At 35.8% G+C, this 14,342-nt stretch overlaps 1 protein-coding gene across 1 annotated transcript; it reads left to right on the top strand.

Annotated features, from left to right (window-relative positions):
• Positions 1-7,015: 7,015 nt before the first annotated feature.
• Positions 7,016-13,335, top strand: LOC108667893 (S-adenosylmethionine mitochondrial carrier protein). The gene is made up of 6 exons (XM_018154994.2): positions 7,016-7,390; positions 8,010-8,166; positions 8,459-8,568; positions 10,776-11,043; positions 12,114-12,252; positions 12,672-13,335. The coding sequence occupies exons 1-6, from the start codon at positions 7,346-7,348 to the stop codon at positions 12,811-12,813; spliced, it is 861 nt and encodes a 286-aa protein (XP_018010483.1). The 5' UTR covers positions 7,016-7,345; the 3' UTR covers positions 12,814-13,335.
• The last annotated feature ends 1,007 nt before the right edge of the window (positions 13,336-14,342 follow it).

Below are 14,342 nucleotides of genomic sequence, written 5' to 3'. Positions count from 1 at the left end.
TCATCTCAAAGCTCTTTGCAAGGGCTATCACATGGCTTCTCCAAAACAATTCCATATGCTGTTTGTAAGGTGCCAGAAGCAAAAAAAAAAGTGTCCCGAGTAGCCCCATCGAACGGGGCTACTCGGGACACTTGGAATAAAACTAAATTTTAAAACATTTGAAGCATGCAGAGTGTACTCATCCATTACTAACAGTACTCTGAAGTCCTCCTCTTTCATTGTAGATGATGTAGAGGTAGAATAAATGACATTTTCTGTGATTTTTACTTGTTTTTCCTTTATTGATATGATATTACCATATACATTAATTACCGTATTATTGATGTGATATTACCGTATCCATGAACAGGCCATTGAGTAATTCAACTACCTTGTCCACTGCAAGCTTCATATCAGCAGCCTTATAGCATTTTTTCTGTATCTGTAAGTTCACAGGACGGCTTGTAATTTATCACCATTTTAATTGGGTTAAGTGAATTTACTATAAAAAAATCATGAAAAACATACCTGAAACAGAAAGGAGTGTTTTAGTGACAACCATCATACGGTATGTTTTGGAGAAATAAATCACAGTTTAGGTTAATTACTTTTCATTCTCTGATGCCTGGGGCACAATTCTATATATGACATTCTATGCATAATTTTGTGATGACCAACGATGCACTAATTTTTTATAAGTGAAATTTTTTTGCTGAGCAAGGTAAATGTAATAAATATTATTTGTTTTTAATAAATTTTTTTCTTAACTGGAGCCTTTGCTTACTGAGGTTCTACTGTAAATGCATTTTTGGGGGTGTCCCAAATAGCCCCGCTGTGCGGAAATGGCCGCAATTTTTTTTGGAATGAGATAGGACAATTCCATCGATTACGTTTTCAAGCCGACACCTGGGTGCATCTTTTATGTAAGTAAAATTTTTTAATATGGCGAATATTATTTTGGCTACAGACCTTAGCAGAAGTAACTTTTCAAAATAGCGTTTTTCACCATTTTTTTCAGGAATTTTTCAAAGCTAGTAAATGTAGTATTTTTCGACTTCCTTTATACTACATAGATAGGAAAAATGTTGACGTTTACGCCACTATATTTAGTTTTGCAATATTCCAATTAGTTTTGTTACTATAACATTTTTACGCCATGTCGGAGGACTGTCCCGAGTAGCCCCGCCCGTCCCGAGTAGCCCCGGTTGATGGTAGCATACAAAAAGCAGGCTTTCGCATTCATTTTTGCATTTTTAGCAATATTTTTTTGAAGTTTTTCACTGCAGTGCGACAGACTTTTAGCTATATTTCGAGCTCTTGCATACAGGTTATAATCAGAAATGCTGCGAGTTTGTAAATAACGCTTGTAGGCTTCTTTCTTGGTCTTTAGCTGAGCTTTAACTGTACTGTTCATCCACTGGGACTTTTTGACTCCTTCAAGCATAATCTTAGGTACACAGGCATCAACTGCAGACATAACTGTGTCTTTGAGAAATGACCATGAATTAGCCACCTTCATGTCCTTAAAACAGTTTGAAATATTCGCTGCATTCACTGCTTCACGGAGTTTATCAGAGTCCCCTTTAGCTAAGTTCAAATGTTCATGTTAAAAAAAACATTGCATTTTTTTCACTTATGCCTTCTTTTCATAGTAATGCAGGATTACAGAAGAGTCTATGTTTAAGGTTAGGATATATATTATGCGCACTGCAAATTTAGTACCAAATAACTTGCAAAGGAAAGCAAAATTAAAAAAATATAACTCGGTACTCACAGCAGCGAGTGACAGAGCGCATTTTCTTGTTGACAAAAACTTGAGGTCACAGACAGACGGACGGACAGACAGAGACGGACATGGCGAGCACAATAGTGCATTTTTTCCATAAATGAGAAAATGCGCTAAAAATGATCATGGTCTAAACATCACATGATCACCAATCACCGTTAAGTCTTCCTGAATGCAGGGCTGGAAAAGTCCTATGTTTCTGAAATATTGTGGCTCTAATATCATATAATTTCATTAGGTATGAAATCTTGCGGCTTTCAATTTTGGTGTATTTGAGGCTTTCATGTATTTTGGTTTGATTGAAAAAATTGCGGTTTGCAATCCGCATCTGCAAACATGTTGTTTCATAAAATTTGTAACTTCCGCAATCTGTACTACTTCAACAATCCTGCCAAAATATCCTGTACAATGTAACAACAAATCAACCAGAAACATTTCCTTATAGATAGTGTAGTTGTGGTAAAAAGTGTTCTTAAACGTGTTCAAGAGGTTGTATATACATATATTGCCCTAAGTGCTTGCAGTAGTGCTTTTTGAATGAATTGTTTTGTTGTTTAAGAAGTCAAGCTGGGTTTTAATTTTAAAAACTTATTCATATAAAACTTGCTAAATATTAGCATTTTGCATGCTATTTGCAATCTAAATAAATTCTGACCGTGCTTGCAGAAAAGTAGTATTGTCTATAAATAGCTTTGTTCTTAGCTTAGTCAAGATTGATTTGACAAACTTATGCTTATTAGACTTGCTATTAAAATCTGTTCCATAAATTCATCTGAAAATTGTCTACAAAACCAGTCAACAAAAGTGCATGGGCCATTCAATTAGCATGTCCCTGTGGAGCCAACTTGGCGGTTGGCACCACTTAGGCACAATTTTTTTCCTCAATTTGTAACCAATGTTTTATGCTTTGATCATAGTGTAAAAACAGAGACTTTTTTTAGTCTCTCTCTCTAGTTTATTTTTGAGCTCTATAAGTAGACCAGCAAAGTATCATGGATACCGGCATTATCATACTAAAGATATTGATTTAAATCTGGATTAGATGAGATTAAAAATTAACTGATTCTTAAAAATCTTTGGTTTGATACTATGCTCACCACAATGATGTCACTCATGTGATAGGGATTGTTGGTGATACTACTGAAGGTACCGTCAACCGGGGCAACTCGGGACTGGTGGGGCAACTCGGGACGCACCTCTGACACGTTGTAAAACAGTCATAGTAGCGAAACTAATTGGAATATTGCTAAACTAAATATAGTGGCCTAAACAACAACATTTTCCTATCTATGTAGTATAAAGGAAGTCGAAAAATACGACATATACTAGCTTTGAAAAATTCCTGAAAAAAATGGTGAAAAATGCTATTTTGAAAAGTTACTTCTGCTAAGGTCTGTAGCAAAAAAAATATTTGCCGTATTAAAAAATTTTACTTACATAAAAGTTGCACCCAGGTGTCGGCTTGAAAACGTAATTGACAGATTTTGCCTATCTCATTAAAAAAAAAATGGCGGCCATTTCCGCACGGCGGGGCTACTCGGGACACCCCCCCGGGGCTATTCGGGACACCCCGGAAAGCACATTTATAGTAGAACCTCAGTTAACAAAGGCTCCAGTTAAGAAAAAAATTGATTAAAAACAAAGAATATTGATTACATTTACCTCGCTGAGCGAAAAAAAAAGTTCACTTATCGTCTCACAAATTACAAGCCATCCTGTAAGCTTACAGATACAGAAAAAATGCTATGATGCTGCTGATATGAAGCTTGCAGTGGACAAGGTTGTTGTAAATGCTCAATGGCATGTTCATGGATACCATGATATCCCATCAATAATACAGTAATATCCCATCAATAATACGGTACCGTCAACTGGGTGATTCAGCCATGTTCATAATGATGGCCAAAGTGGGGGTAATAAACGGTCATAAACAGTGGCCAAAGTCACTCAGGCGTTTATGACCTGGTTTACAACCCTGGCGTTTATGACCCTGTCGTTTTTAACCCTGACGTTTACACCCCGCATTTACGACCCCAGCATGAATCAAAAACACAGCCAAAGTCAATTAATGTTTATGGTAATATCATATCAATGAAGGAAAAACTAGTAAAAGTCACAGAAAATGTCTTTATTCTACCTCTACATTGTCTACAATGAAAGAGGAGGACTTCAGAGTACTGTTAGTAATGGATGAGTACGCTCTGCATGCTTCAAATATTTTAAAATGAAGTTTTATTCCCAGTGTCCCGAGTAGCCCCGTTCGATGGGGCTACTCGGGACACTCTTTTTTTGCTTCTGGCACCTTACGAATAGCATATGGAATTTTTTGAAGATGCCATTCGATAGCCCTCGCAAAGAGCTATAAAATGAGCCTAAACTTGTTTATGAAATGTTTCATCGTAAGAAGTTATTAACAAAAAACGCTCAAAACTGTCCCGAGTAGCCCCGGTTGACGGTATGCTTGGTCAGGGTTGCCAGATGGAGCAGGAGAAAAAGGCCAATTTAGTTCATAAAACAAGCCAAAAAAATTAAGAAAATTTGAAAATTTCAGGTAGTTGAAAGCTTGAAACCATTTACAGTGCACAAATTTACTCTTTAGTGTCAGAGATAAGAAATTTCTTCAAGTTTACTAAATTTACAATCTGTCAATGCCAGAAAAGGCTCCAGCCTGAGGCAAATTGGCATGTTACTTGTTAATCATAAATAAAACCTTATGGTACTTGTCAAAACCAGGATTTGTTGGATTTGTTGGATTTGATTGCCACATAACTACTAAAGCGCTTTTTGTTTGCGGTAGAAAATTGTGGCTCAGTTTTCTTAACAAAATATACTGTCAAAACGTGGTAATAAGGGACCGTTTTGAAAGTTTTTTGTTGATAAATTCTTACCATGAAACATTTTAGAAATGAGTTTGGGCTCATTTTAAAGCTCTTTGCAAGGGCTATCGAATGGCATCTTAAAAAATTCCATATGCATATGCGAGGCGCCAGACGCAAAATAAAAGCGTCCCAAGTTACCCCTTGGAATGGGGTAATCCGGGACACTTGCAATGAAACTCAATTTAAAATGTTTGAAGCATGCAGAGTGTACTCATCCATTACTAAAAAGTATTCTGAAGTCCTCCTCTTTCTTTGTAGATGATGTAGATGTTAAATAAATAGCATTTTCTGTGATTTTTAGTTGTTTTTCCTTTATTGATATGATATTACCATATTCATTAATTACTGTATTATTGATGTAATATTACTGTATCCATGAACATGCCATTGAGCATTTACAACGACCTTGTCCACTGCAAGCTTTATATCAGCATCTATATATTATATGTATTTCTTCTGTATCTGTAAGCTTACAGGACGGCTTGTAATTTCACACCATTTTAATTGGGTTGAGTGAATTTACTATAAAAAATATTGTAAAAACATACCTGAAACAGAAAGGAATGTTTTAGTGACACTATAATATGTTTTGGAGAAATAAATCATACTTTAGGTCAATTACTTTTTATTCTATGATGCCCGGTGCACAATTCTATACCTATATGATTGACATGACAATGCACAGCCATAATTACCGACTTGTATCGACACGGCGATGCACTGCCATAATTATTGACTTGTATAGACATTTCATGACATTCTATGCACAATTCTGTGATACCAATGATGCACTAATTTTTTGATAAGTGAAATTTTTTTCACTGAGCGAGGTAAATGTAATCAAAATTCTTTGTTGTTAATCAATTTTTTTGTTAACTGGAGCATTTGCCAACGGAGGTTCTACTGTAAATGAGTTTTTAAGCGTGACCCTTATTATCCCGGGGGGGTGGGTGTCCTTTATTGCCCCGTCGCCATGGCTGCCATTTTCTGGGAATGAGATAGGCAAATTCTCATTTTTAAGCCGACAACTGTGTGCAACTTTTATGTAAGTAAATTTTTTTGATATGATAAAAATTCTTTGCCTCCAGACCTTAGTACAGGTACTCTTCCAAAATCTCACTTTTCAAATTTTTTTCAGCGATTATTTAGAGATAGTAAATGTATGATTTCTTAACTATCTTTATACTAAATAATAAATAGTAAAAATGTTGAAGTTTACGCCACTATTTTTAGTTTTGCAATATTTTGATTAGTTTAGCTACTACAACATTTCTACGAAATGCAGGACGTGCGTCCCTATTTACCCCGCTTGTCCCTTATTACCCCATTTGACGGTATTGTTTTGTTTTAAAGTTTGCAACATAAGTGATGTGGCAAAGTTAGTGGCGTTGAGGGGAGCATATTTATATGTAGAAGATGAAACTTGATTTATTGCTAGCTACTTTCTGCCGTTGGAAGATGATTTAGTTGCTGCAAGATCAATGTGGCTATTAAGTCAATTCGATATGTTTATCAAAAACTTTCAAATGCCAACAAAAATATTATCTTGCCTAATATAACTAGGAGTGGAGTACTTTATTGAATTAAACACAAGTGTGCCTTCATAGTCTGTGGTAATTTACTAAAAAAATCATTTATCATGACATTTCATAATGAATGACTAAAATACTTATTCAGTTAGGTGAAGTCAAATTAGCCATTAAAGAAATTGTAAGGAGTGTAGGAAGGATTAAAATAATCCAAAGTGAAATTTTGTAGTGCCTCATACTAAGAGGCTAAATGTATAGCAGAACAGAGCTGTAGCCACATAATTTACTAATGAATGGACTCCTCTTGAGAATAGACAACTACATCCATTCTCAGCTCTGACACAGATTCAGAGCTGTGAATCTGTTGCCCACAAAAGGGGGCAACAGATTCAAACTAGTCAAGATTGATTATTTTGAGGAGCTTACCCACCATTTTCAAAGCCACAATATTACCACCAGATAGATTACCTACTACCTAATTATTAACAAAAGTGCACAATTGCACCACAAGATTAAAAATTATTAAAAAATTTGTCACTTTGATTTATCAAGGCATAAAATTTCATTCACAAGTAGGAAAATTCCAATCCTTGATTTGGTCATGCTACTGTCCTTCTGGAGTCCTGCCCAAATCTTTAATGCACAAACATTTTTGTTAATGGTCTTGTGGTTGCAGTCATTTGAGACATCTTGCCACCATCAACAAAAATATGATGCATCTTTGACAAAAATAAAAAGATTGTGCTTTATAACGCTCAATTGCCTTCAAAATGAAGCTAAATTATTTTCTTTTTTATATGGTAAACATGGTGATATTATGCACATCTAGTTACAATTTGAATAATCACTTGCATGTTTTAGAAAATGCATTTGCAGCCCAAGAGCTGCACTCAAGTTGTCCAATTTGAGAAACACAAGGTTCCAAAGAGGCAGTTACAGCTTGCAGAGTAGATTTTTTCCTCACCAAAGCAGAGGTAGAGAGTATAATAGTAAATTTATTGTTTTCAAATTGCCTAGGAATGCTGACTATTCTGATGATGAAATTCTATTTGTTTGTAGAATTCATTTTAAAATTAATGTCAATAGACCTAAATCTAACTTATGGTTTGAATTTACCACAAACTATCCAGGTAAAATAGAAATTAACTGATCAGCTCCTGATTTTCTGCATCATGAATTTTGATGGATCTCCAAGTTCTTCCATTAGTGCATTACTTGTAAGTATGTTTAAATTATAAGCATATAGGTAAATATTTTGTATAAAAATGCAGTTGATAGCAATGATAATTATTTTTACCTGTTCTATCATGCTCAATTCTTAACTAGTAAACTGATTTCTGATTTGGATGTGTCTGTTCTCTATTAATGATTTTATATTTAGCTTCAAAACAAAATTGTTGGCAAGAATCTCTCAATTAAAGAAATAGATTTTGTAACAATCTTGAAACAAGGGGGCACATAGGTTTCTTTGAACAACATGGTAAATATAGTAGTAGAAAAAACATTCAACAATTGGATAATCTAAAAGTGAACCCATTCCAGTTCTACAAATTGTAAAATATATTTAATTTTCTAACTGCTGATGTATTTTTGTATATAGGTATCTCCTATTATAATAATTTTATCAGACTTGAAAAATATTCCTGTGCTGCCTTTCCATTTGCCAAGACATGATTGTTTCATCCATGAAGTAAGTTTGCTCACTTGAAATAAAAAATACTGGGAGAAACATACCTTCACATAATCCTAAGAAACACTTTGGATTTTGAATTAAAAATGAATTAAATTTTACCAGAGTAAAGGATGGATTTATATACCTACATTATTTGTGAGCAGTCAGGTGCATGTGCTGGACTTGCAACAGATGTCTTGCTGTTTCCATTGGACACTCTTAAAACTCGAATGCAGAGCAGACAAGGTTTCAATGCTTCTGGAGGCTTCTGCAATATCTATGCTGGACTTGGACCTGCTGCTCTAGCTTCTGCTCCAGGAGGTTAAAAATCTCCTCTGAGTAGCCTATTTATATTGCAGCTGTAGAAATAGAGCATTTTGTATATCTTGCTATTGATTGTAATTTATTTGTATAGTAGATAGTACTGTGCTGATTTGATCAGTACAGTATTCTGATATTATGTCCAATCCCTAGTTTGTGATCATTATATAATTTAGATGCATTTTTTGAACCTGTACAGTGTAGAACCACTGTATGTGAAGTTAAAATATTAGCAAAAATTGCTTTAGCTCATTTCATGTTTATATTTCTGAAATTAGATCTTATTTTTCAGCTGCTCTGTTCTTCTGCTCATATGAGACAGTAAAAGCTCAGTTGGGTACGTCTTTGTCGCCACAATACCAACCATTGGTGCAGATGGTGGCTGCTGGAGTGGGTGAAATGGTGAGTATCAGAGATTTGTCAAGACTTGGCTTACTGAAGATAAACTTATCTCAATATTTTTAATTTAAATTCTTCAAAAATTTGGTTAGTCGGTTTGCTCTAATTGCTCTGAGATTTCTATGTATTGGAATTGAGTAACATTTATTTTATATCCTTGGGAACTCTGGGACAAGCATTGCAGTTTCAACCAATCAGAAGAAGATCCAATCAATATTGGAGCATACAATTTAAACAAAATGGCCAAAATTGTTAATGTGATTGTTGCAATAATTTCTTATGTATGATGGAATTTATCCCAAGTTATGATATACCTTGCATTCTATATATATTTCTTATTCGTTTAATTATTTAGAGAGTAATTAGAGATTTTATTTATTGGCCTCTGAACCATGAGACATGGATTATAAATTGATGTATAAATACATGATTAAATTATATTTTGATCTACCTCTATTTTAAAATTTGCCATTATAAAGTTGGCAGTCATCTCTTACTTTTTCTTCTTTCCTTTATGTTAAATAATCTCAGAGGTGCAACTTGAAAATTTTTCCTATTTATACGGTATCTGTTGTGATTTAATTACTCAGTACTTTTTATTAATTTGAACTAATTTTTTCAAAATTTATCATACAATTTTATATGAACTTTGAGATTGTGAGACTCCTATTTCTTACTAATTATATGAATATATTTGGGTTTAAAAAAATTTTGTGTGATGGCACTTTCTGAATTCATCTTATGTGGGTTTCAATATATATGTATCCACAATTGCAAACATAAAATGACTACCTATATGACTTTGTTGATTCATACATGTTTTAAATTGTTTGCATTTCTGCATATGCACAGTACCTGCCAACTCCTCATATAGAATTATAAATTTCATGAAAAGTGAACTTGTAGACAGTTGGGGTTTTTAGGGTATTGTGTTGTAAGGGGGGGCGTTTGGCCCCGGTAAGTTTAATATTTATATTAAAGATGTAAATGGTACAGCGGTGGACAAGACTGGCATGTATGGCTACTGAAGCCACCTGGGCACAGCTTAGGGAAATATTTTATAAAACACTGAAACCAGCATACAACCAACAAACCGTAGACAACTGCAGTTGGTGCAGAATGAAATGGGGTTAGTAGTGTTATGATGGTATGGAAGCAGCAAGGCACACTAGCAGGTGGAGCTTGCACTATAAAACACAGCAGAAATCTCGTGAAATCACCAGGCCCTCAGTCCTTGTTGCAACTAGCAAATCGCAAGTCCTAATCACTAAAATAAAAGAACTGGTTAACCAAGGTCACCCACACGGGCTGACATCACACAAGATACAAATGGCGAACGCATGGTCAGGCAATAAGATCAATTCCTAATTACCATCTAAAATTGATTGTTTTTACTAGAACATCACAATAAAAGCATATTTGCACTGGCACAATAATTCCGGACAATGTAACCATTAGTTACATTGAGCTAAAGTGTCCACCCAGTGGGCCAGCAAGTCCCTTCTCTGTGCGCTCCACTAAGGTTGAGCTTGAGGCAGGTTACTCAAAGGAAACACTGTTTTCTCAGTGCTCATCAACAGCCCACCACAAGAAGCAATCCAATTTCACTTGCTGCAATGGAGTCGTGGTGAAGGGTGCCCTTGGATTCAGTTTAATTCCCAGGTTTTTCTAGACTCAACTCTTGATGCCATATAAGTGAACAAAATGCGGGAATTGGCTTTAGTGCATGACAGGAGAGCAAACGACAGATATACAAGTATGTAAGATAATAAAATATAACACAGTAAATACATTGGCACACATGACACAATTATAAAATGTAATACAAATGGGTGAATATATAAAAGAGTGGGAACATTAAAATCAGGTTCAGGCAATTGCCACTACTCACCCATAAAGAGGCAAAAGCAGGCAGGCAATCAGCAAGCAGCAGGATCAGGCAAGGCATTTAGCAGCATCAAAGGTCCGGTAAACTTGCATCAAATCCATCAACCACGGCACAGCGGGATAAGCTTTTAAAAGGCTGTCACAAATACATGCACTGACTCAAAAGATCTGAGAGTGATTTACATTCATGAGTCTGGAAAGAGGACACAGGTGAGTGCAAAGAATGCATGGCGCAGCAAGCTGAATAATGGTACAAAAGTCACAACACTACAGTGTGATTGTAAATTGCAAATTTTGTACGTTTTCATTGCATGCATCTCCAGACAGCTTGTCTGATCCGCGTTCCTACCGAGATTGTGAAGCAGCGGCGTCAAGCGCAGCAGCATTCGTCAGCACTGCATATCGCACGGAGCACGCTTAAGCTGGAAGGTCCAGCTGGCCTCTACCGAGGCTACTTCACAACGCTAGCTCGTGAGATTCCCTTCTCTCTGATCCAGTTCCCTTTATGGGAAGGCCTCAAAGTGCTCTGGGCTACGAGACAAGGGAGACCCATTGAGTCATGGCAGGCAGCTGTGTGTGGCGCTTTTGCCGGTGAGACATAACCTTTTGTTCGTGATTTTTTCAAATTAATGCTTTGTTTTCTAGTGTTTAAATTTGTGAAATGAATGAAAGTTAAGCTTCTTCTCCTGCCAGGACTTGACTAGAGACGAATGTATTCAACATATAGACTTACTTCAAGATTCTTGTTTAGAAAGAAATTGTATTATATAAACATTATACAGGGTGATTCACAGATACTTTCTGTTTTATATTTCACGTCAAGTAGCCAGATGTTTTAGGGAAAAGGTGGGGAGTATTTCATATGAAAAGTAAGGTCATAAAGTTTTGTGTCCTACATAGTCAGTTGCCTAGGCTTTGGACAAGTAAGCAGCGTGCATTTGCTGTCAAGACATACCATTCTAATGGTCGTTCTATTATTGCTACTCTGTGAGCATTCCATACTCGGTTCCATATTCCTCCGTCAGGTCGGGTCCCTGAATGGAAATAGATTGTTTCGTGGCTTCTACCGATTTGGCTCTGTGTGATTTGTTATGGGGTTATCTTGGATCAATTGTTTACAATGACTGTCCAAGGAGCCTACCTCATTTGAAGAACAACATACACCAAGCCGCGGCCAACATACCCGTCAATGTGCTTCAGCAAGTTTAACAGAACTTCAAAAAAGACTAACTGAATGCATTGGCAATGGGGGCCATCATTTGTCTGACGTCATCTTTAGAACTAAGTGATACAAAAATTGAGGTAATGTCTTCTTCAATAAAAATTATATTGTAATGATATCTCTACTAATTCTTCTTTCATTGAGCCTTCAAATAAGGAATTTCCTGTGAATCACCCTGTACTCCTAGTCAAACTAGTAAGATAGATAGATAAATTTTGTGTGGTGCTATTCTCATTAGCGTGTTTACTAATTACTTCGTCTTCACTTTGGTGATGCCAATAATTGAATGTACATATTTCTTAATAATTACAAACCCTTGCTCTCCAACATCGTATCCACCTCTAACACTATAACTGGGAAATATAGTCCAAAGTTATTTAAAGGAATTTTGAGTACCTGTCAGAAAAAGGATATGAACATCACAAATTGTTCACTGCAGGGGGCATTTCGGCAGCTGTGACGACTCCTTTGGATGTAGCGAAGACCCGCATCATGCTTGCTGCCGCCGGCACTCCTCAGGCATCTGGCAAACTTCCGCTAGCGCTCAAACTTGTTGTATCTGAGTCCGGGATACCTGGGTAAGTATATAGTTTACACATCTAAATCTAAATAATATTACATCTGCCTCTTAGGCACATCTGTATCTAAATAAGTAATGATTTTATAGTTTTTTTTTATCAATTTGGTGAAATTGTGATTTTGGTGCTGTGAAATAGGTATTTCAAATATGCTTCAACTATCACCGGCCGACTGCAAACAATGGCCCTAAATGGTATTAAGATGTTATACTGTGAAATATAACAAATTTTATTATTATCATTTTATTATTAATAATAGATCATTGAGGGCAGATTTTATTGTGGTGTATGTTAACTGTCTTCTTTTTGTAGGCTGTTTGCATGTTCTGGACTGCCTAGTTTGAGCCTTCCAAGTGAGAATGTTAGGATGGACTACAGTGATTACAGTGTACCGCATCTCATTTGCATTGGTTGTGCAGGCTGTTTGCAGGCGTGGTGCCACGGACGCTATGGATGTCCATTGGAGGCTTCATATTTTTGGGCGTGTACGCTCAAGCGAGTGCCGTTCTTAGCCGCATCTCCAACACTCCTGAGGAGACCCAGGCACACGCAGTTAGATAACGATACGTGATTCGTATTGAATAGTAGGAGAAACAAATTTGCGACGTGTTGATATTGCGTATTGAGTTGTTTCAATAACGGGGTGCTGCTAGTATTCTTTTGCTGCTCAGTGACTGTTCGTCAGTAACGGATGTAGATAATTGTTAACCTGCAGGGATCTAGTCTCAATATAATATTAATTTCGAAAAATGTTGTAACATTTGTAACACTGCGCTAGTCTGAGTCTGGTTCTTTAATCTCTAATTTCAGTTTATAATTTAGGTACATGTTGGGAGATTGGCATTGTCGAAATTTTAAAAATTTGACCAAGAAAAATTGCCATTCAATTTATGAAAAAAAAATCGAATGTTAGGTTAATTTGATGTGGGATTGAAGATAATCTAAGTGTATATCTCGTTACAATTGATCACACTGTCTTCAGTATTTGCTTTTGGCAAAACTAAAGCAGTTTTGTACATAAATCCATTGTTTTCATATGCTCTCTCTGCACTGGACAAGATGTTTCATAAATTTTTGTACATTTTTGTAGTTTCTTCTCGTATTCCTAAGAGAACTGTTCTGGCAGCACATGATGAGATTCAGACATGCTCAGTTTCGTTCTATTTTCATACACAATCAAGTTTTTCTGTTTTTTTTTATTGATAAAATTTCGCCTTGTGTGTGCATTAATTTGCTATTTGATTACCATGATGAAGATGAAGGATTAGAGGATTTTTTCTGATGAATTGGAGATTTATTATTTTGCAAGTATTTTTTAGCTCCTGTGTTTGATACCTGACTGGAAAAATTATGGTTTATGTAAGCATTTTTGGGAATTTCTATTCGAAACATTGCTGATCATAAATCTCCACAAAATTACTTTCGATTGTAATTAAATTTATTTTATTTATGGCGAGTTCATTCCGCAGGGAGCAGGAGCCATGCCCTGCTGGGGTTCTTGTCACGCTAGCCTCCGGTCCCTGAGCGTGGTATATACAATATGCGGTCTCACTCGGAAAATGAATAATTAATGATTAATGATTCATGAAGATTATGTTTTCAATATTTTAGTCCCCAGTTGAATATTTGGTAAATTTTTTGTCAACGTGTCTACATTGCTGTTGCGTGAAATAACTAGGTCAAAATTTTTGCAATTATCCGTTCATTCACTCAGACTTTTCTGTATTTTCAAGTTACATCTTAGTTGATACATTATCTTAAAATGTTTATTCTTCGGGAATTTTTAAGCTGCGTTGCACGTGCAGATAATAATAGTTTCCATTTGATGTAAATTTATCAGATGTTTATGCTCATGATCCGGTCCTTTCAGCAGTAGTTACTTTTTTCTCAATGTTCCGTCTGTAAACATTCACATTTTGAAAGAGATTTAATCAATGTTCCAAAATTGCTCAGATAACGCAAATTTCACCATCGACTAGTTGAGATTCTGGACCCAAATGTGCACCACCTAATTAATTATAAAGATAACTAGAATTTTTGAGACTGCACTTGAGTGCTGAGAAACTAGACTTGAGTGCTGAGTGTTAAGT

This window comes from Hyalella azteca, unplaced genomic scaffold (assembly GCF_000764305.2).
Source record: "Hyalella azteca isolate HAZT.00-mixed unplaced genomic scaffold, Hazt_2.0.2 contig13914, whole genome shotgun sequence".
Taxonomy (NCBI): Eukaryota; Metazoa; Arthropoda; class Malacostraca; order Amphipoda; family Hyalellidae; genus Hyalella; species Hyalella azteca.
The sequence above is the reverse complement of the archived record's forward strand: the minus strand, read 5'-3'. Positions and strand labels throughout refer to the sequence as shown.